This window comes from Narcine bancroftii, chromosome 6 (genome assembly GCF_036971445.1).
Source record: "Narcine bancroftii isolate sNarBan1 chromosome 6, sNarBan1.hap1, whole genome shotgun sequence".
Lineage (NCBI taxonomy): Eukaryota > Metazoa > Chordata > Chondrichthyes > Torpediniformes > Narcinidae > Narcine > Narcine bancroftii.
Window position 1 is genome coordinate 136,915,535 of NC_091474.1, and position 21,626 is coordinate 136,937,160.

At 39.9% G+C, this 21,626-nt stretch overlaps 2 protein-coding genes across 5 annotated transcripts in view; one reads left to right on the forward strand and one right to left on the reverse strand.

Annotated features, from left to right (window-relative positions):
• LOC138736519 (testis development-related protein) overlaps positions 1–12,939 on the forward strand; it is a 51,721-nt gene extending 38,782 nt beyond the window's left edge. For both annotated transcript variants that reach the window (XM_069886173.1, XM_069886174.1), the window contains exons 3-4: positions 1,275–1,369; positions 7,133–12,939. In XM_069886173.1, the coding sequence (XP_069742274.1) occupies positions 1,275–1,369; positions 7,133–7,469 (432 nt within the window). In that variant the 3' untranslated portion in view covers positions 7,470–12,939. The remainder of the gene's footprint in view (positions 1–1,274; positions 1,370–7,132) is intronic.
• The window catches only part of fbxo25 (F-box protein 25), a 165,070-nt gene that overhangs the window by 91,483 nt on the left and 51,961 nt on the right, over positions 1–21,626 (reverse strand). The window contains exons 9-10 of one of the 3 annotated variants that reach the window (XR_011340330.1): positions 17,454–17,543; positions 16,285–16,527 (exon numbers count right to left, since the gene is read on the reverse strand). Coding sequence is in view for 1 of the 3 variants with exons in the window: in XM_069886165.1 (XP_069742266.1) it covers positions 17,454–17,543 (90 nt within the window). In the remaining 2 variants the exon portion in view is untranslated. Of the gene's footprint in view, positions 1–14,907; positions 16,528–17,453; positions 17,544–21,626 lie in introns of those variants that run through there. The other 2 variants (XM_069886165.1, XR_011340331.1) reach the window with 2 other exon arrangements.

Below are 21,626 nucleotides of genomic sequence, written 5' to 3' on the forward strand. Positions count from 1 at the left end.
GTTATCTATGAGTGCCCTCTGTTGTATGGCCCTCAATATGAGAAAGCTCTCTTGTTACACTTAATAAATTCCATCCTGTCCAAGCCCTTAGTTCTATGGTTGCCCCAGTTAATATTAGGAAAATTAAATTACTAGTTCCATCACCCCATTCTTGCACCATCTCTAACTCCTCTGCACACCTTTTCCTCTAATTATTGACAGTTGTGGGTTGGGGGGAGGCAATAATAAAGTCCCGCTGAAGTGCCCATTCCCTTGTTTCTTGCGATTTTCCCCCCCTTCCCCCAATAAAGCTTCATTAAATATTCTCCCGTGAATATTGTCTGTAGGCACTGATGAAAGAGGTAAAACCCCCAGCTCCTCTCTCAAGGCTCTTCTGCTGCCCCATAGGATTGGTATGCTGGAACACTGAGCTGCCTGGTTTGCCCTTCTTTTAGCCATACTTCTATCATAGCCATAATATTTGCAGTCTCCTGATTCAATCCATGCATGAGTTAATATGCCTTGTTTTTTGGGCCTCTTGCATTGAAATAAATGCAGTATAAACCATGGGTCTTTCCTTTCTCTTTGCCATGCTCCTGCCTGTTGTTTCCCCACTTCTGCACTCTTTAATTTTTAATGCTTTTTTGGACTAATGGAAATGATCATTCAGCAATAATTTTCTTCTTAATTTCGTCATCTGACTGAATATTTAACTGCGAAGCCTATTCTATCACCAGATAGCTCTAAAAACACAGGAGTTGATTTAGTTTTTTATATCCATAGAATCTCCTGGGGGAGCAACCCCATCAGTCCTATGACCCCTTATTCTCCTGTCCCCTTGCCATGTATTGGCTTGAAATATCTGCTGAATTTTCTTTTGATTCCTTTATTTTGTGATTAATCTGCATTAAGGGGTAATTTACAGTTGTCAAATACACGAGCACACACTGCAACATGCAGAGGGAGCCTAGGTGGCCCATGCAAACTCCATCCAGATACCATTTGAGGGATTGAACCAGGAAGCTGGAGCTGTGAGGTGACAGTATGGACTGATGTGTCATTGTGTCACTGAGAATCAGGAACTCTGGCAATGTTATCCCTCTGGATTTATCCTTGGCTTGTTTTGGCAATGGTCACAGCTGTGGGAGTCAGCAAACTGCTTAGATCAAGAATAAAAACAATAAAACTATTTCAATATGAATGATAATTCCACACCCATCTACAGATGAATCTTGACTATTTCCTTGCCATTACATGGTTTTGCATTTAACTTTTTTTGTTGTTGCTTAATTTAGGTTCAAGGAGCAAGTCTTAAAAGTTGGAAGGAAGTAGCCTCACTTTTCACTAAAGATGATGAGCATAAGCTGCTGACTGTGAATGAACCTAAATGGTGAGTAGGGACATAATTATTGCTTGTAGTTATTGCTTGTGTGCTTATAGCTATGATAATTAATTCACTGAAAACTTATCTTTTAATGAAACTTTACCAGTAAAGAGATGGTAGGAGAGTAACAAATTACTGAAACACATTTTGAAGATGTGAAAATCCTGACAAGCAGAATAAATCAAGAAAAGAATGGAAATGAATGTGTGGGATTGGAGCTGGGAATACAATTATTGTGTCTGCAAATGGAAGGGTTCTTTTGTTTGTGACTTCACAGAAGTGCAAGTATTTCCGATGTTTATTTTGGGAAACAAAACTTCCCTGTACTTTTAAGAAGCTCTACTGTTTGGCTTGTTTTCAGCTGGCTCTCCAAAGCTGCAAAACAAAGCTATTCATTCAGCATCCGTCGTTGTACACTGGAAAGTCTGAGATCTCAGTCAATAGTTAATAGACCTTTTGAGTGCCAGTTCAATATTCTGACTCGTGCTGTTGCCAATAGCTGCCAATGCAGTGACCCTCATCAGACATAAGGATTTTGTGTACAAAGTAATTTGACCACATCCACATCCTGCAGTCTCCATGCTGCTGTTTACTGACAGTATGACTTAAAACATCACCTAAACAATTAATCTTCCTTATTGTAGATGAGCTCCCTGCAAATAAACAGAATCCCACTACCCTCCTCAACTCCCATCCTCTGTTTATTGATGTAATTAATTAGCCTGATTTTTCTTCCAATGTAATAATATAAAATAAATGTTGAATTTAACATCTGCCTATATCCCAAACTAATAACAAGCAACAGAATACAAATAATTCTGGTTCCCACAAACTGAGATCTGATAACAATAGACAGGGTCATATTTGCTGACGCAAAAAATTGCAGATGCTGCAACCTGGAGGAAGTCGGAGTCCAGCATCAACTGTTGTTACATAGGACTGGTCAATATTTTGGATTATGACCCAACATTGGGACAGATTTGCACCCTTACCCTGCCCAAAGCCATGGCAAATTTATGATGCTGTGAATCTGCTTGAGTTGGTAGTAAGCATATCCAACCATTTTGATGCTTCTAACATGGAGCTACAGGTGCCCTGTTTTTCTCCTGACCCCACTGATATTACTTCTCTCATAAAATCAAGCTAAGACCGACCATATTGTCAATATTTGGAGGTGAGTTCAGGAACTGGTCTAAAGTTGTCCAAACACAGTTGCCTCGCAGCCCTTGGACTTTAACGTACATGTTAATCATTAATGTTGTGTGATTATGCATTGTATACAATGAAATGATGATCTATTGACAGATAATGAAATGAATTAGATGATACCACTTGGATCTCATGTATATTTCTGTCCTACTGTGAACATGAGACAGAATAATGAGCCATTTGAGCAAATTTCCCTAGTCAGGAACCTAGGTGTTCCTGGAATTGCTTGAACACAGGGTATGAAGAAAAGTGTCAGAAATACCAGTGTACAGATAGTTTTGCAGTTAGCGCAATGCTACTGTAGCACCAGTGACCTGGGTTTGAAGCCGGATTTTGTATGTTCTCCCTGTGACCTGCATAGATTTTCCCTGGGTGCTCCAGTTTCTTCTCACCGTCCAAAACCTAAAGGATTGTAGGTTAATTGGGTATAACTTGGGCAGCATAGGTCTCGATGGCTGGAATTGGCTTCTACCATGTTGTAAAAAAAACAGGAAAACCTTCCCACAGACATTCAGTAACAACCGTGAGCAGCAAGATGATTCTTCATAGTTTCACAGATGTTCCAAATACATTTCAGCTGGAGGGGAATAGTTTAAATTATTTCTGCATTTGGATCTATCCTTGAAATTACTTTGTCAATGAATCATTATTGGTGTTGATCTAGAGACATTAATGCTATTACGAGCCCAGAGGACCCCAAAGCTCAGCAGCAGTAGAAATTCACCAAGAAAAATGGTTACTTAAACAAAAGTTGCTCGTTGGACACACACACACACACACACACACACACACACACACACACACACACACACACACACACACACACACACACACACACACACACTGATTTCCTCCGATCACCCATTTCAGTGTCTTGCTGAAGAAACTTGCCCCATCATGGGTTTTCCAAAGGATAATCTCTTCTTCCAGGTCACCAGAGAGTTCTTCTTGTTTCCCTTATTTCAGGAGAAACTCTAGCTAGCCATTTCCTATTGTAAGGACAAGGATTTTCAACAGGCTGAACTCAGAACTCACAACCCGTTTTCAACAAGGCTGCCAGCTTTCCATGTTGCATCCTCCAGAAGCTACTGCAGAACTCCGTTCTCTCTCCCTCTCTCTTAGAGAAATCCGATTGTTCTTTCCCTTCTTTTTGCTTGTAAAAACCAAAACACCTCCCCGGGGCTCCAAAGCTCAATCCTTGAAAGGACTTATCAGCACTTTGAGCCTGGAATGTTTATTTGCACCTGCTTTTGAAATTCCTTCCAAAGCAGTTCCATTGTCTTTTACAAAGCCACTGATGCCTGCATGTCTGGATTTAGCAAAGCTATTTCAAATGGGATGTGTTTTGTGAAATATTAATGTCTGTTTGTGAAGTGACTTACACTAAACCCCCCACAATCTATCTCTTTTAAAGGCACATTAATATATAATATACCTGTAACAGTGCAGACTCCAGTATCTGTCCTGATCATAGTAATGCCACCATTCACATATTCTTGGTGACTCTGGAGAACAGAGTTCCAGTGTTTGGAAAGAGCTGGTTATTTATCTTGGAGAGATTTCATCAATCTTGAAAATTACAAAGAGCCGATTGTAATTTGTTTTTCAAGGTTAAAAGATTATATTTTTTAATTTTTTTTGAAAAAGATGACTTTGCATCTCCTCAGCTTGTAGGAATTAAAATGAACCCAGGACCAACAGGAAATTTACAATTGCCTTGTATTGACTTTAGTGGAGAGCAAAATCTAACGTGTAATGCTGGTGTTTCAACTGATTTGGTCCATTCTACAGTGGCAGCCTAAGTTAAAATTGCTCTTTATGTTAATGCAGCAGTTAGTGCAATACTGTTACAGCACCAGTGCTGTCTGTGCAGAGTTTGCACATTTTTCCCATGACTGCATGGGTTTCCTCTAGGTGCTCTGATTTCCTATCCCCTCCCCAAAAAAGAAAGGTACGGGGTTTGTAGGTTAATTGGTGTGTTTGGGTAGCAAGGGCTTGTTGGCCTGAAGGGCTTGTAACTGCTATTTTTTTTAAATTAAAAAAAAATTTAGACATTCAGCACTGTAACAGGCCAATTCGGGCCTATGAGTCTGTGCCGTATAATTTACACCTCATTAACCTACACCCTGTTTTTGAAGGGTGAGAGGAAACAGGAGCCCCTGGAGAAAACCCATGCAGACACAGGGAGAATGTACAAACTCCTTATAGACAACATAGGATTCGAACCCAGGTCCTGTCCCAATCACTGGTGCTGTAAAGGCGATGTGCTAACCATATGTGTAATCATTTACCAGCTGGTACTTCCCTCCAGCTTCCTAAGCAAATATCCAGACTCTGCAAAGCTGAGTTACTAGGATCCCACTTGAAATGGTCCAATTATTGAACCTTACACTGGCAAAGTGATGTCTTTAGATACACGAGACATTTTGTATCAATGCAAAGGCAAAACAGTCTGTCAATACAAAGTGTACAGCATAACCTTCCCATAATTGTCACCTTTATAACTAGATGTGTCAATGACATGAAAAATGCTTTGCACTGAGATTTTGTTCTGAATGATCTGATTTAAATAAAGGCTAGAATTTCCTTTTTAGCTTGAATTATCATTTGCTTCATGAGCTTGTAATGATCCTTGTTGCTCAGACACCAGTAAATATGCCCTAAAAGCTGCTGCATAAATGGTAGTTGTCTGGCCTGATCTTAAAGCAATAAATTTTAACTGTTTCCATTACAACTGCTGCAGAAACATACTTTTGCATTAGAAATTTGGGTTGAATGATTGAATAACTAAGGTGTAAGTGTGTAATTATTATTGAAGTGTTTTAATGTCGGCTCTTGAGATAAGCTAAATACACAGAAGTTGAAATAACTGCATAAATGTAAAATTTAATTTGATAGCCTTGTGCTGTTTTACTGCAGAGTTTCATTAATCCAAGTGATGTGAAAATCTGCCTGCCACCAGCAATACAAACTCACTTTAATGAAGGCTGCATATTAAAGGAAACCATTTGGAGAGCTTTTCATCCCTTGATAGAATGTTCTGCATGCAGGAAGAGTATAGATTTCTTCCAACATTTGCACTCAACTAGTAGTTATTCTTAATGTATGCTTTAAAAGATTAACAGAGCACAAATATTTTAGGGGTGAATTGCCTATTAACACAAATCAGAGCTGAGGAAGCTGATCTTTGAATTTTAAAATCAAGCTGCCTGAAGAAGCTGCAGAGGCAGGTAAAGTTACAATATTTAAAGGATATTTCCACAGCTATATGGATGGGAAAGGTTTAAAGGGATAAGGGCCAAATGCATGCAAATGGGTTTATCCCAGGTAGTAAACTTGGTTGACACAATTTAGGCTGAAGAGTTTCTATGCTCCACAATTCTGTCACTCTGATTTGCTTCACAAAGTTCCTTTAAACTTTCTCACTCTCATCTTAAATTGATGCCCTCTCATATTTCTAACTTGGGAATTTTTCTTCACCTCTTATAAGTTTATATACTTCTATTAGGTTACCCCTCAGCATCTAACATTCCAGAGAAAACAATGTTTTGTTCAACCTCTTTTAGGGAACGTCCTGGGGAACTGCTTTTGCACCCTCTCCAAAATTTCCATATCCTTCATGTATCGTGCTGTCCAGAGCTGCAAACTGCAAATTTGTCAAATGTAACTAATCACTGCTTTGTGCAGCTGTAACGTGCCTTTCTGAGTTTTACACGCAATGAGCTGACTGATAAAGACAATTATGCAGTCTTTATCACCCTATCTGTCTGCATTGCCATTTTCAGGGAGCTATAGACTTGCAGCTCAAGATCCCTATGAACATCAATGCCTCCAAAGGTCATGCTATTTGCTGTATACTTTTACACACTTGATCTTTCAAACACCTCACACCTGTCCTGATGTAACCTCATCTGCTGTTTCATTGACCATTTTACCAGTTGATCAATATCCCACCTTTGACAACCTTCCTTGCTATCTATATCCCTGACAATTTTCATGTAATAAAATCATATTCTGAATAGACTATATGAAATATCTTGACCAGAAACCTCCACTGTCCATTTCCTTCGACAGATGCTGCCTTACCTTCTGATTTCCTCCAGATTTTTTTTGCTAGTCTCTTGTCTCCATGCAATATTTGTTTGCTGCTGCTAATCTCTTCAAACCATTCTAATAAAATATTGTGGTTGAGTCTTATCTGCGACCAGGACTGAGGTTAATGGGAGCCGTATGGCGTATTTTACTGTGTTCAATTTTACAATTTTTTTATGTTAATATTCAAAAATTCAGAGATCCCAAGCCCCGTTTTCGTGGGCTAAAATAAGCTAATACTTAAGGGTCATTCTCCCTTTCCTAGCCTGTATTTTTATTGCTATGGACATCTGGGTAGCTACAAATTACTTTCACAATTAAGCATTTGTGGGAATAAAAATTAAACATTTAGATTTATTAATACTGAGTACAAGAAACAAATGATACCTGCATCTTCTGAATGCACACTGAGAAAGCAAATTGTACCACTGGCTATGATAATTTTTCCCATTCCTTTTATTTCTGCAGGATGACTGTGAAACTAAAAGATGATGTGAAAGTGGAAAAGAAATCTAGTTTCTGGGACAACTTGGGAATTAAACAGAATTCAGCAAGCAAAATTCCCACTGAAGATGAAGGTTGGGAACCACAAGTTTCAAAGGAGAATCCTTGTAGCAATTTGACTGATGGCAATGCTTGGTCTGACTGGGCAAGTGAAAGCAGCAGCAGTTTGAAATATACCAGCCTGGAGAGTGAAACAAATGTGAGTGGTTCCAAGTGGGGAATTATGACAGCAGGGAAATTGCCTGGAATCCGGAGACGCAGCAAAGGAAATCTGACCGACTGCTGGGAAGAGATGGAGTGAAAACTGGCTATCTGCTTTAAGGATGGGTCCAAAAATCAGTTTGCACAGTTATTCCGTCATGATTGTTGTGGATTCTTTGATCCTTTTGCCTGTGTAATTTTATGCATGTGAAGGTGGGTGCCAGTTGCACTCTGTTTAATTAAATCAGAATCACCAACCTTTTTTCTGTTGTGCCAATTCTCCAATAATTGTAATTACACCTTTTCCATTCAGATGAACTTGCTGTACATTGCTCCATCAATATTCCTTATTTGTGACTTCAGCTTTACTGAGTGCCTAAATATAACTATTTATTAATACCTCGTACATTTGAACACTGGATACATCTGTTTATGATCATGAGCATAAATGCATGCTTATTTTGGCTGCCAAATGTACTCCACTGCACAAATTGAGTTCGAAGGACTGCAGTGAAACAGAATAAGAGGTACAATCAACAGTCAGTAGCTTTGCTTTGCATGACTTTGGCGTTAGTGACTATGGACTAGTTTCTTTGCCATTTAATTCCAACTTCGATTCTTGACTTAAAGGTGGATGGTTTGATATCGAATGTTACAAATGCTTTAATAGTTATATAATTGAGATGAAAGAAAAATGTGGGAATCTGGTGTGAAACAGATTCTAGTAAACTGAATTTCTTGAAGTTGGCATTGGTTTGGAATCCAGTAACTTACCATCACTGGATAAAAGTTGTGCAAGATTTTTCTGGACTGTATATAGAGTTTCCTATTTTCACTTCAGGAACAACCAAGTATTCTAGGCAAAATTACACTTGTAATACAGCTTAGTTTTCGGTCAACCTTAAATCCCTTCTGTCTTAATGTACAATATAGTTATAAAACTGCATCATGCAAACTTGATCAAAGTTGGGCTATTATGGAGATCATTGCAAGTCCATTCACGAGATTTCTCAGGAATCTTCAGGTTTTGCACATCCATAAAACAAAATTTGTTTTGCTTTGCCTTGGTTGCTGGATTTTCTTTAGATCAACACTTTTTCGATAGTAAAATCATAACAATAAATTAAATAATTAAATGGACAGAGTGTGGATCAGGTTTTCAGCCCAACTCATCTATACTGATTGAGTTGGCTTCTGGGCTATACTATTTGCCTGCATTTTCTCCATATTATTCTCAACCAGTGGTTTTCAAACGTTTTCTTTCCACTCACATACCACCTTATGTAATTCCTATGTCCTAGGTGCTCTGTGATTAGTAAGGGATTACTTAAGGTGGTATGAGAGTATGGGGAAAAAAGGCTCTCGACCCAATTGAGGCTCTTGACCCAATTGTTACTGAAATACTTTGCTTGAGAAAAATTGCCATTGGCCCATTTCCTTTGAAGTTATGAAACCGTGCACATATCAAGTTAATTAGGTATGATTAAAACAGTGGTTTTCAAACCTTTTTCTTTCCAATCGTATTCATTCATGGCTTGGCTTTGCGAACCAAGATCCAGGAACCAAGGATTGTAGATATGGGGATGTCCTTTTTTAGGTGGAGTGCAATGTGTGCAGTACTGGCTCCACACTTTACACCAGGGTTTATCTGCCACAGCCAAGCAAACTGGGATGGTGACGGTCAGGTTGTAGGTGTTATGACGAAGTGTCCTTCTCCTAGACGATGGCCTGATGAGACTAATGAGCCCCATCTGCCCGGATTTGAAATCAAAGTTTTCCCTCTTTGAGGCTGGCTGCCAACCAAAGCTAACAAGCCCAGCCTACCCATCCAGTTATACCACCAGACACTCAGTCACGCCATGATGTAGCAAGATCAGTGAAAATGGGGACACCATGAGAATACGCAGTAGCGTAGGAGAGGCCATTTGTAGTGACCTCCCGTCTGGGAAGCCAGACAATAGCCATGCGGCGATCACTTTCCATGGATGAGCCAGACATCAGGCCCAGGGCTCACTCACATCCCAATAACAGAGCACCTATGGCACAGGGATTACTTAAGATAGTATGTGAGTGGAAAGATAAAGTTTGAAAACCACTGATCTAAACCTTTCCTATCCATATACCTATTTAAATGTCCTTTGAATGTTGTAATTGTACCTGCATCTATAGTTCTGTAGCAGTTTGTTCTAGATGTGGAGTGCAAAAATTGCCCATCAGCCCCTTCTTAAATCACTCCATCACACAGCTGAAACTTGAACCTTTGAGTACTAGTTCTAGAATTATGCACTCGATTAAAAAGATTGTGAGCATTCACTTTGTCTATGCCCCTCATGATTTTGTATACTATGGGGGAAAAAAATTATTCCTCAGCCTCCTAGCTCTGGGAAATAAATCTTTAATTTTTAAAAATATTTTTATATTTGTTTAAATTTAGACATACAGCACAGTAATATGCCCTTTTGGCCCACGCTGCCTAATTGACTTACAATGCTGGTACATTTTTGAAGGGTGGGAGAAAACCTATGCAGACACACAGAATATACGTACTCCTACAGACAGCGCTGAACTTGCATTTAAACTCCAGACATTGATGCTGTAACAGCGTTGCACTAACCACAATGCTAATCATGCCTCCACAGTTAAAAACCAAGCCAATCCTGCATCTCCCTGTAATATAGTCCTCCAGTCCTGGCAACATCCTGCCCTCCTGTTAACTTGTATCTATCCTACAGTGGTATCACCAGAACTGCACACAGTACTCCACATGTTGTCTTACCACCACCTTGTACACCTATCAGCATGTCCCAACCTTTGAGCTCAATACTCTGTCCAATGAAGACAAGCATGCCTGAAGCTGCCTTCACGAGCCAGCCCACTTGAGTTGCCACTGCTTCAGATCCAAGGTCTCTCTCTCTTCTACAACACTCTCCAGGGTGCTACCATTTGTGATGCAAGACCAGACATGGTTTAACTTGCCAAAGTTTTACACATCACACTAGTCAGAGGCAAATTCTATTTGTCTCTCCTTGGCCCACCTTCTCAGCTAGATCCTGTTGTAAACTTGAATGTCCTACCTTACTATCCACATCAATAATTTTGGTATCATCTGGAATTTTACTAACCAAGTTCACTCTGTCACCCAAATCATTAATACAGAGCCCAGCACTGACTCTTGTGGCACACCATTGATCACAGGCCTCCAATCAGAGAAGCAGCCATCCACTGGTACAAGAAAAACACACAAACTGCAGATACGAATCTTGAGTAAATAGTGAGAAGCTGGAGGGACTCATGAATGCTGCCTGACTTGCTGTGACCCATCAGCTTCTCATTGTATCTACTACCCGTCCACCTAGCCAGTTTTGAATCCAAGACGGCAGCTCATTCTGGTTCCAATGTAATCAAACAATCCGGCCTAGCCTGCCATGTTGGATATTGTCAAAGCCCTTGCTAAGATCAACAGAGATGATGTCAATGATCCTGGCTTGAATTCACTTGATCACCTCTTTAAAAAATACATTTGTAAGACACAATCTCCCATGCAAAACACCATGCTAACTACCTCCAGCCAATCCTGCCTATCCAAATGCTGATATCTTTTCCTTCAGAATCCCCTCCCACCAACTGTTCAACTACTGATATCATGCTCACAAGCCTGCCATTCCCAGACTCCTCAATAGTGCCCTTTTAAAATAATGGGACCACACTAGCCAGCACTTCACTTGTAGCCAAAGATGATATAAATATTTTTGCAATTTCTCCCACAAGATGCAGGGAGAAGAGACAAGGAATCGAAACAAGTGAGTTTTGATGTCCTGGGACCTAGACATTATAAGGGCTACCAGGGAGGAGAGGTTGGCAACTGGGGATCTGACCATTTTAATTCATTCCAAGGCTGCCATCACCTCCTCCCTCCCACTTCTTACATGGTTCAGGACATTGCAACTTGTTTCAATTCTTTGCCTTCCCTGACATTCTTCACAGTAAAAACAGGAGAAATAATCATTTAAAATATCACCTCCTTTGTGAATCCTGTACCTCCACGCAAAAACAGCTGTGCTGATCTTTAATTGGACCAATTCTCTCCCTAACCAGTTTTACTCTGAATATAAATTGTAGGATCTCTTGGGATTTTCCTTTACCCTCCTGCCAGATTCAGCTAATGTCCTCTTTTAGCCCTTCTGATTTTCCTCTGTGTATTTATACACTTGTACACTCTGAAGGATTCACTTGATTCAGACTGTTAAGCCTGATGAATGCCTCCAGAGCTTCAATATCCCTCATCAACCAGCATTCCTTAAACTTGCCAGCCTTGCCGTTCACTGTAACAAGAACACACTGTGCCTGAACTTTTGCAATTTATTTTTGAAAGCCTAACACTTTCTAGCCATCTGATTGCAAACATCCTCGTTCTTGCCCAAAGCCTCCAAAATTGGCCTTGAACCAAACCTTAACTTGTAGATAAAGTATAATAGGAAGGGGGTGAGTGGGGGGTGGGCGGGGAAGGCCACAGAAAGCATAATAGATAACTGAACATTTTTGTTGGCAAGACATGCAGTTGCGGTGCTCCAAAAATTGTGACCATTGTCCAGCAACACAGCATCACCTTGAATAAGGATTGGGTGGTGATTGGTGAGAAAAATGTTAGCATTGTTTTTAATATTAAAGCATGAATTGTGTGTGCTACAGATAGGATTCTCATGCATTGGTCATTTGTGATGGAAGGATTTGAAGGTTTAATCCTTGATTAGTTTGAAGTACCATTCTTCCAATTTGAATGAGTAACCATTTATAATGATTCTGATTTTGAGGATGACAGAACAAAAGGCATCCAAACAGCATGGGTAATTGTTAAGCAACATGTGTTCATAAACACACAAGCTGTCACCAAACCCAATTTTCATTCAAAACATTATAATAGTGAAGACTAATTAAATATCAGAATTTTGCCATTTAGCAATAACATAGTCGTCAAATGATCAGAAGTACATAATTACTTTTATTCAATTTCATCTCAGGGTGATTAGACAGCAGTATTTAATAAGCTTTATGCTAAGCAAGTAATGCTACAGGATGATTCATCACTTATGTGTAGAATTTGCTTTCTGTAGAACTAATTTCATTTTGTACCATAGATTTTTTTGCTGCCTACTGTCATGTCAAAAATGCCATTGTATTTCAACTCAGCAAGCTAAATTTCGTGGTAGAGAATGCTTCACTGTCATTTGTAAATGATCAACAAATGTGGATAAAACTATGCAAAAGCTGTGGTAGCCCTCCATGTCAATATAATGAACATTTGGAAGATTTGTCTTGATAAATGCTTTAAGAACATTTTTTAATATTGCAATTGTAAATGTATTTTTAAACCAATAAGATTTTCCCATTTAAACAAATTAGTACCAAGTACTTTGTACTCTATACACAGTAGCCAACCTCTTGCTTTCAATATGATTTGAGAGAGGATATTTAATTTTTAAGAGTTGAATGCAAATCTGAATGGTTAGTATTTTTCTCTGGATAATTTTCTGGGCAATACTGCTTCACAATAATAAAGTACTAAGACAAAAGTTTTGCTTTTCACTTAATTGGAAAGAAATGCTTACCTTGACTTTTAAAGGCTCCTTGCAGTTGGTGACAAAATCTTTAAGGATGTTTAGGACCAGTGGTGTAGGCTGGGATTACTGCTGGGTCCTCTGTTGTTTGTCCATATTAATGATTTGGAGAGTGGTAAGTTTGCAAACAATACCAAAATTGGAGCTTTGGTGAACAATGAAGAACCTTATCTAATGATATTGCTCCACTAGAAAAGTGTGCAAGGGAACGGCAGATGGAATTTCACTGAGACAAGTACGTAGTGATGCATTTTGGGAAATTAAACCAGAACAATGCAGTGAATGTAAGGCCTCGAGGAGTGTGAATGAACAGAGACTCTGGTATACAAGTACATAGTTCTTTGAAAGTGTGAATATAGGCATGCATGGCATGGCATTATTCTTTTCATTGGCTGAATCACTGAGTTCAAGACCAGGAATGTCACAATACAGTTGGTGAGTGCAGTTCTGTTCACCATACCATTGGAAGGACGTGATTAGCCAAGAGTTAGTACAGAAAAGATCCGTAAAGATATTGTTTGAATTGGAAGACATGGGTCACAAGGAGAAATTGGTTTGGTGCTCTAGTTTCAAGTTATAGAATGATGTAACATGGAAATGGACCCTTCAGCCCAACTAGTCCATGCCAATCAAATTGCTAATATAGAACATTAGAGCATAGAGACATGTCATTTGCCCTTCTAGTCTGCTGAACTATTTTTCTGCCTAGTCTCAACGACCTGCACCCAGTGCAGAATCCTCCATACCCTTACCATGCACATACCTGTCCAAATTCTTCTTAAATGTTTAAATTGAGCCTGCATTCACCACTTCAGCTGGCAACTTGTTCCACACTCCCGCCACACTCTGAAGTTCTCCCTAAACATTCCCCCTTTCACTCTTAACCCATGTCCTCTGGTTTATATCTCTCCTACCCACAGTGGTAAAAGCCCATCTATATTTACACGGTCTATACCCCTCATAATTTTAAATACCTCTATCAACTCTCCCCTCATCTACGCTCTAGAGGATAAAATCCTAACCTGTTTAATCTCTCCTTGTAACTTGGTTCCTGAAGTCTGTGCAACATCCTAGTAAATCTCTGTACTCTTTCAATCTTACTGATAGCTTTCCTGCAGTTAGGTGACCAAAACTACACAAAATTTCAAATTTGCCCTCACCATTGTCTTATTCAACTTTACCAGAACATTCCAACTCCTATACTCACTACTTTGATTTATGAAGGCCAATATGCCAAAAGCTCTTTTTACAACTCTATCTACCAATGACACCACTTTCTGGGAATTATCTATTTATATTCCCAGATACTTCTGTTCTACTACACTCCACAGTGCTCTACCATTTACCATGTATATCCTTTCTTGGTTTTTCCTTCCAAAATGTAACACCTCACACTTGTATGCATTAAATTCCATCTGCCATTTTTCAGCTCCAATCTTTTTGTCAACTGTAAACTTGCTGATCCAATTTACCACATTATCATTCAGATCATTGATATAGATGACAACAACAATGGACCCATTACCAATCCCTGAGGCATACCACTAGTCACAGGCCTCCACTCTGAGAACCAATCTACCACCACTCAGTCTTCTCCCACATAGCCAATATCGAATCCAGATTACTACCTCAACATGAATATTGAGCGTCTAACCTTTCTGACTGGACTCCCATGTGGTACCCTGTCAAAGGTCTTACTAAAGTCCATGTAGACAACATGCACAGCCTTTCCTTCATCGACTTTCCTGGTAACCTCTTTGAAAAATTCTACCACGCACAAAGCCAGGTTGACTATCTCTAATTGGTGCTTGGTATACGATCTCTGAGAATACCTTCCAATAATTTACCTACTAATGACGCAAGGCTCACTGGCCTTTAATTTCCAGGGTTACTTTTGGAGCTTTTTTAAAAAGTGGAACAAGATTCATGATTTAATTTACTGTCATGTAATAAAAAGTGTCACATGAAATTGCTTCTGTCTGCTGTAAGGCAGACAGATTCACTATTGACAGAAATTGACTGAAGCGCCTCTTACAGCCAGAGAAAGAGAGTCCCCCAGAGTCATTGAATGTCTGTAAATTCACCTCCAGCACTTCCATGGCCACACAGAGTCCAGTCCAAACCATCAGCAACCCGAGGTCCAGATCCAAACCCACAACGTGATCAGGCACACTTCGGTGGCCTCGGCACCCTCTTGCACCCCAGTTCCGATGTCTGGTACCCTTTCAGCCAGTTTCGAGCCAGTCTCCAGCAGTCTGCAGCCTCCAGCAGCCCACCACATATGAGAGTCTTTCGGCTGCAGAACCCCTCACTGGTCTGCCGCTGTGGTCATTGTCCCATGGGTCATCTTATCTGCTTCTCAGACGGGGATGGGGGGGTGGTCTCCCTGTTTTCTAGCGTCTTGCGCAAGTCATCTGCTTCTACGAAGTCTGCAACTCCTCGTGGCTGCTGCCGATTATAGGCACCAGTCTTGGGTGCAGATTCCGTGGTTGCAGAATTATAAATAAAACTACGGAAGGTTCCATTAACGGGCGATTCAAAGACTGTAGAGAGCCGTCGGCAGTCAGACCCCAAGAGAGCACTGTGTCTCCACTCCCTGCTCTCTATGGGTTCACAACAGTTCTGGCAGTGCCACCATTCTCCTGAGCAACATGAGCTATCTGCTAATCCTGCACCACACCCATGGCTAAGGACATTTTAAATATTTGCCTGTAATTTCTACACTTGCCTCCCTCATGGTTTGAGGAAATAACGTCAGGCACTGGGGATTTATTCACCCTTAGATGCTTTTAAAGACAGCAAACATCTCCTCTTTAATCTGTATTGATTCCATGACCTCACTGCTTGTTTTCCTAACTTCCCTTGACTCTGTGCCAGTTTCCTGAGTAAATACTGATGCAAAAAAACCATTTAAGATTTCCCCCATCTCTTCTGGCTCCATATATATAGCCAACCACTCTAATCTTACAGAGGACAAATTTTGTCCCTTACTCTCCTTTTGCTCTTAATATACTTGTAGAAATCATTTGGATTTTCCTTCACATTGTCTGCCAAAGCAACCTCGTGTCTTCACCTTTCTGATTTCCTTCTTGTTTTCTTTCTTGAATTTTTTGTACTCCTCAAGTACATCTTTTACTTTGGTTGCCTATACCTGTTATATACCTTTCTCTTCTTCTGAACCAGATCCACAATATCCCTCAAAATCCAAGGTTCGCTGTGCCTGTTAACTTTGCCTTTAATCCTGATAGGAACATACAAACTCTACTCTCAAAATTTCACCTTTGAAGATTTTCCACTTACCTCGCACATTCTTGCCAGAAAACAATTTATCTCAATCCACGCATTCTAGATCCTTCAAGGAATCAAGGTGGAATGGTTCATTGAACTGTCTGCGACACATCTGCCAAACATTGATTAAGAATGTGGAAGTAGCTTCTAAAGTTTCTTGAGCAGGTGCTTCACGTTGGTTTTAACCTGTGCTATCTCGACTGATACAGTAGAAGAACCGGGGTTGTGCTGATTGATTTCACAAAATGCCATATGCTAAATAGGGGTTAAAAGAGACCATGTTTAAAGCTGGAATATTACAGATACTTAAAAATCATACATGACTATTGTTAGACTGCATTCAAGCATATTGGGTCAAGCTCAACAGAATGTCTTTCAGGAATGGAGAAACTACTTTGATACAAGGGTCTAAGATAAACAGTTGTAATAGGTGTTACACTATTTATAGGACAGATCAAAATTTCAGTCTTAATATGGTATCACAAATGAATAAACCGAACAAACTGCAACAAAATTCTTTATTTCCCCAACTTCCAAAATATCTGAATGGAAAGTTCTGATGGTACATTACTGGTGTGCCAAAATATTACAAATTTATATAGATTTTATTAAAAATTAATGTGCAGTTGAAATATCACAATACAGAATTTTAGATCACCAAACCCAGCAACATTACAAGCAGTTGGAATGATACTACAAAATAATTTACTTCAAGCAATAACAGATTTACTTGTACGACTGCAACATAAAAATAGCATTCATACAAAATTCTGTTTAGGGCCCAATACTTATCCAAAAGTCATCTGGACAAAAGTCCATCATGTTTCAAAATGACAGCAATACAGAGAATATAATTTTTGCTTAAAAATAGAGCTCCGATATAATCAACCTGAAATGTGGTTATTATGCACAAAAATGTTGAAACTCAAATCAAGAACCAAAACATGGAAACATTTGTAAGAGTTATATTCTTTTGTATTTAGAGAAATAAATGTCTTGTATTTCTTTAATATAATTTTGGCAATATTAAATGTGTTTTTTTAAATATATATAAAAAGCCTTTATTCCCCTCTCCCCTTTAAAGAAAAAAATATTGCACTAAAGGAAGCAAATTGGTTGCTCACTTTGAGAAATTACCAGGGCCACCAAAAATAAAAGCCTTAAAGCATCAGTAGTTTCACCTAAAATTTGAAGAGATCTATGAAGTGTTGAGGCGACACTGGTATACAGCAGCTTTCAGGATTGTTGGCTGTGCATGGATGCCCTGTGTCCTAATGGAGAATATAAATGAAGAAACTTGAGCTTTTATCATTTACATTGAAAATTTGCTCATTGCAACAAACTTAGCTAATTGCAACAAGTTTATATTTTCTCAGAGATCAAATGTTTATACAACTTTATGGAAAATAGTATATACATCTTGTCTGCAACATTGTACTTGTATCAATAGTTTGAATGGCCGACACAATTTAGAATACATACAAGATGGCATTCATGGATGGAAATTTTTGAAAATACCTTGAATAATAAAGCAAGACAGTAGTCCTTTGAGATCAAGGAAGAGGAGCAGGAGAGTTAAGTATAAAGGGAAAGGGATGGGAGGAAAGAGAACAAAGAAACACATTAAAAGAGTAGATAAACAAGTTTATCAGAAATATTCCTTTCCAGTGGATATTTTCAAAGTCCTTGTTTTGGCATCAATACGTAATTACACTAAATATCCATTTGGTGTAGTAAAAAATAACAGTCAGTAGTTATAAGTTTTCATTGGACATTGAACTGACTAAAGAATTAGTGCACTCAGCACAGTGCAAAAAAAAATTATATTCCAAATTCTAATTGACAAACATAGACTGACCAAAAAATCATAATTTTTAGAGAGGAAGTTCCAAAATGATCATCAAAAGAGGAGACACTACTATAATACCACTTTGATAAATATTTGCATAATTTAAATGTTACTCCAAAAGCAGGAAACTATAAACTACACAAATTTATAAGTTACATTCATGTAAAATCATTATTTGTTACTTTGATCCCAGTCATGCTTTTAGCTAAAAAAAAAGGCTTCTTAACAGAGAAGAGTACAGCACAGGAACAGGCCCTTCAGCTCTCATGTCCTTCCTTGCCGAACATGATGTCCAAATCAAACTAAAACTCTGCTGCTTGAGCATCCTATTCATATTCATGTATATATCCAGAAAGCTCTTAAACACGACAATCTTGTACAGTAATTGCAAAACTGTGCCCACCTCTCCTTCAATACTCTCCTGAGTAGCCACCATCTTTCCATCCCCCATGAAAATGAGACACCAAAATCACTTCCCAATCTGTACCATCCCATTTGTCAAGCTCCCATGATACTTGACAGAGTTCCTACTAAATGCTTTAAAGTTCTTGATTATGTACAAATTTACTAGTCATCTCACCCATCTCTCTTCTCCTTCAGGCCAGAAATCCTTTCAGAACAGTGCTCACATCCCATTTCCTTCACCACTTACAACCATCAGAACCCTTGAAGAAGGATTGAAACATTGGCATTATATCTTTATATCTTTGTCTCAGATAGATGCTGAAAAGACTGGCTGAGTTCCTCCAGCATTTTGGTGTGTTTTTACTTACAACTAATAATCTTCCTACCGTTTCTACAATTCCTTTGCCAACTATCATTCCAGTGGCCTGCCCCCCAGACTTTAGAATTTCCTCTCTATTCTTGCTCCCCATTTTCTTCATTTTTTGATTTTGAAAAAAAAATTCTACTTCATTGACCAAGATTTTGTCACAAATGGAAATTAGTTTCAGTCTTTGATTTTTTAATGCTATTTAGATTTAGAATTGTACAGTAGGGAAACCTGTTATTTGGCCTGACTGGACCTTACTAACCAATGGGTACTTTCCCCATTAACCCCATCACTTGGTCCACGAGCTCTTTTACATCCAAGCAATTGAAATGTTCATCTAGGCACTACTTCAAACACTCTCTCAGAAGTGCACTCCAGGTACTTACCATCCTTAAGGTGAAGAAGGACACCTCATATTCTCAACAAATCTCTTCTACCTTACCCAAAACCAGTGTCTTCATACTTTATCTATCTCAAATAGAGAGAAAAGCTTTCTGCAGTCTTCTCTGCCCATATTCTTCAATTTTATACACCAGTCATATCCCCTCCTAACCTCTTCTGCTCCAGGGAGAAAAGATATAGCTTATGAACTCTTCATAACTGAAATCCTCCACTTCAGGCACATCCTGGTGAGTCTCCTCTGCACACTCTCCACTACTTTCACACCCTTTATATACCCTAAGATCAGAACTTAGCTCAAGCAGTACTTGAGCCAAGATTTGACCAATGTTTTAAAAAGCTGAATACTACTGTAGCAGCTCACTGGAGGCTTAATCAAACTGGCTCGGAAGGTTCCAAGTGATATCACAATGCGATGACGTCATTTGGAATGCGTGGGGTTTTAAAAATCTGCATGTGACTGAGTAAATGACTTTCACTGAACTTTGACTCGACTACGTCTGATCATTTTCTCGTTCTTCATTTCGCACTGTGACATAGTTGCTACATTGGATTTCGGACCTATCATGGATAACGCAGTGGTTTCGCTCAAACTGCCTGTCTTTTGGACCACTAAACATGAAGTTTGGTTCGGGAAGGCTGAGGTGCAGGTCCACATTCGCAAGATAGAAGTGAATGCCACTAAGTACTATCATGTGGTAAGCTCCCTCAACCAGGACATGGCCGGTCAAGTAGTGGATTTCCTTCGTTGACCCACCAGCTCTCAGCAAGTACGAAGCCCTAAAAGCCCTCCTGCTCTGGATTTAAGATCTATCATGATGTGAGCAAGCTGCATGGCTCCTCCATGTCGATGGCCTGGGGGAACCATGTCGATGGCCTGCGGGAACCGCACTCCGGTGTTAATAAACAACATGTTGGCACGGCAGACAGCCACAGGCCTTACTTGCTCTTTGAGCAGTTGTTTTTTACAGCATATGCCAAAAGACATCTGCCTCATGTTGGCTAATGAGTTTGATAACCCTCGAACAGTGACCGCCCATGCAGACATTCTATGGCTCGTGAAACAGCAATGCGCAAAGTCCACAGAAATTAGTGTTGCGTCACACCCAAAAGCCTAGGCTCCACGAGTACTGGCGACGAGGGTGCATGTACCCCCGGACAAGCATGACTCCGTGACAATAGCTACAGCAACTGGCCACTGTAACAGCCTTCTGTACGTCTGGGACGAACTCTCTGTTGTCACAGGTGTGGAGGTTAGTGTTCTTCCTCTTTTGGGCTTTGACACCCATACAAGGAATGTGGGTCAGGTGCTCACTGCAGTGAATAATAGTTCGATTCATACGTACGAAATTCAGTGACAATAAGTTCACATAGAATTTCATTCTTGCTGGTGTGTCCCTGCCATTGTTGGGTGCCAACTTCCTCAGAGCCCACTCACTGATAGTGGACTTAAAAGGGCGCCGGTTGGTGAACACCACCATGTTCCAGACTTTCCACCCTGGAAAAGCCAAACTATCCATCCGGCACCTGTGAAATACTTGAACAACGATTTTGCCAAACCTCTTGAGGAGTTTCCGGGTATTGTCACTCATCAGTTCTCCACTGCCACACCCAAACATGGTGTTGCACATCACATCCTCACCCAAGGACCTCCTCTATAAGCCTGAGACCTATGTCTGCCACCCGAGAAGATGTGGCTTGCAAAATAAGAGCTCCACAAAATAAAGGAACTTGGAATCATACACAGGTCTGATAGCCTGTGGGCTTCCCTGCTACATATGGTGCCCAAAGCCATGGGAGGCTGGAGACCTTGCGGGGATTCCAGGCATCTCAATGATGCTACCACTGCAGACCACTACCCCGTGTCCAATATACAGGACTTTACAGCTTATCTTCTTTGGATATTTTCTAAAATTGACTTGGTGTGTGGGTACCACCAAATTCGTGTAAATCTGGAGGATATTTTAGAAAATATCCAAAGAAGATAAGCTGTAAAGTCCTGTATATGGAACACAGGGTAGTGGTCTGCAGTGATAGCTTCATTGAGATGCCTGGAATCCCCGCAAGGTCTCCAGCCTCCCGTGGCTTTGGGCACCATATGTAGCAGGGAAGCCCACAGGCTATCAGACTTGTGTATGATTCCAAGTTCCTTTATTTTGTGGAGCTCTTATTTTGGAAGCTGCAACTTCTCAGGTGGCAGACATCGGGCTCAGGCTTGTAGAGGGAGTCCTTGGGTGAGATTTATAACACCATTTAGCCTCTTTGAATTTTTGAGAATGCCTTTTGGGCTCAAAAATGGATGCAGTGGGGCGTGGCATGGACTTCCTTTTTGTT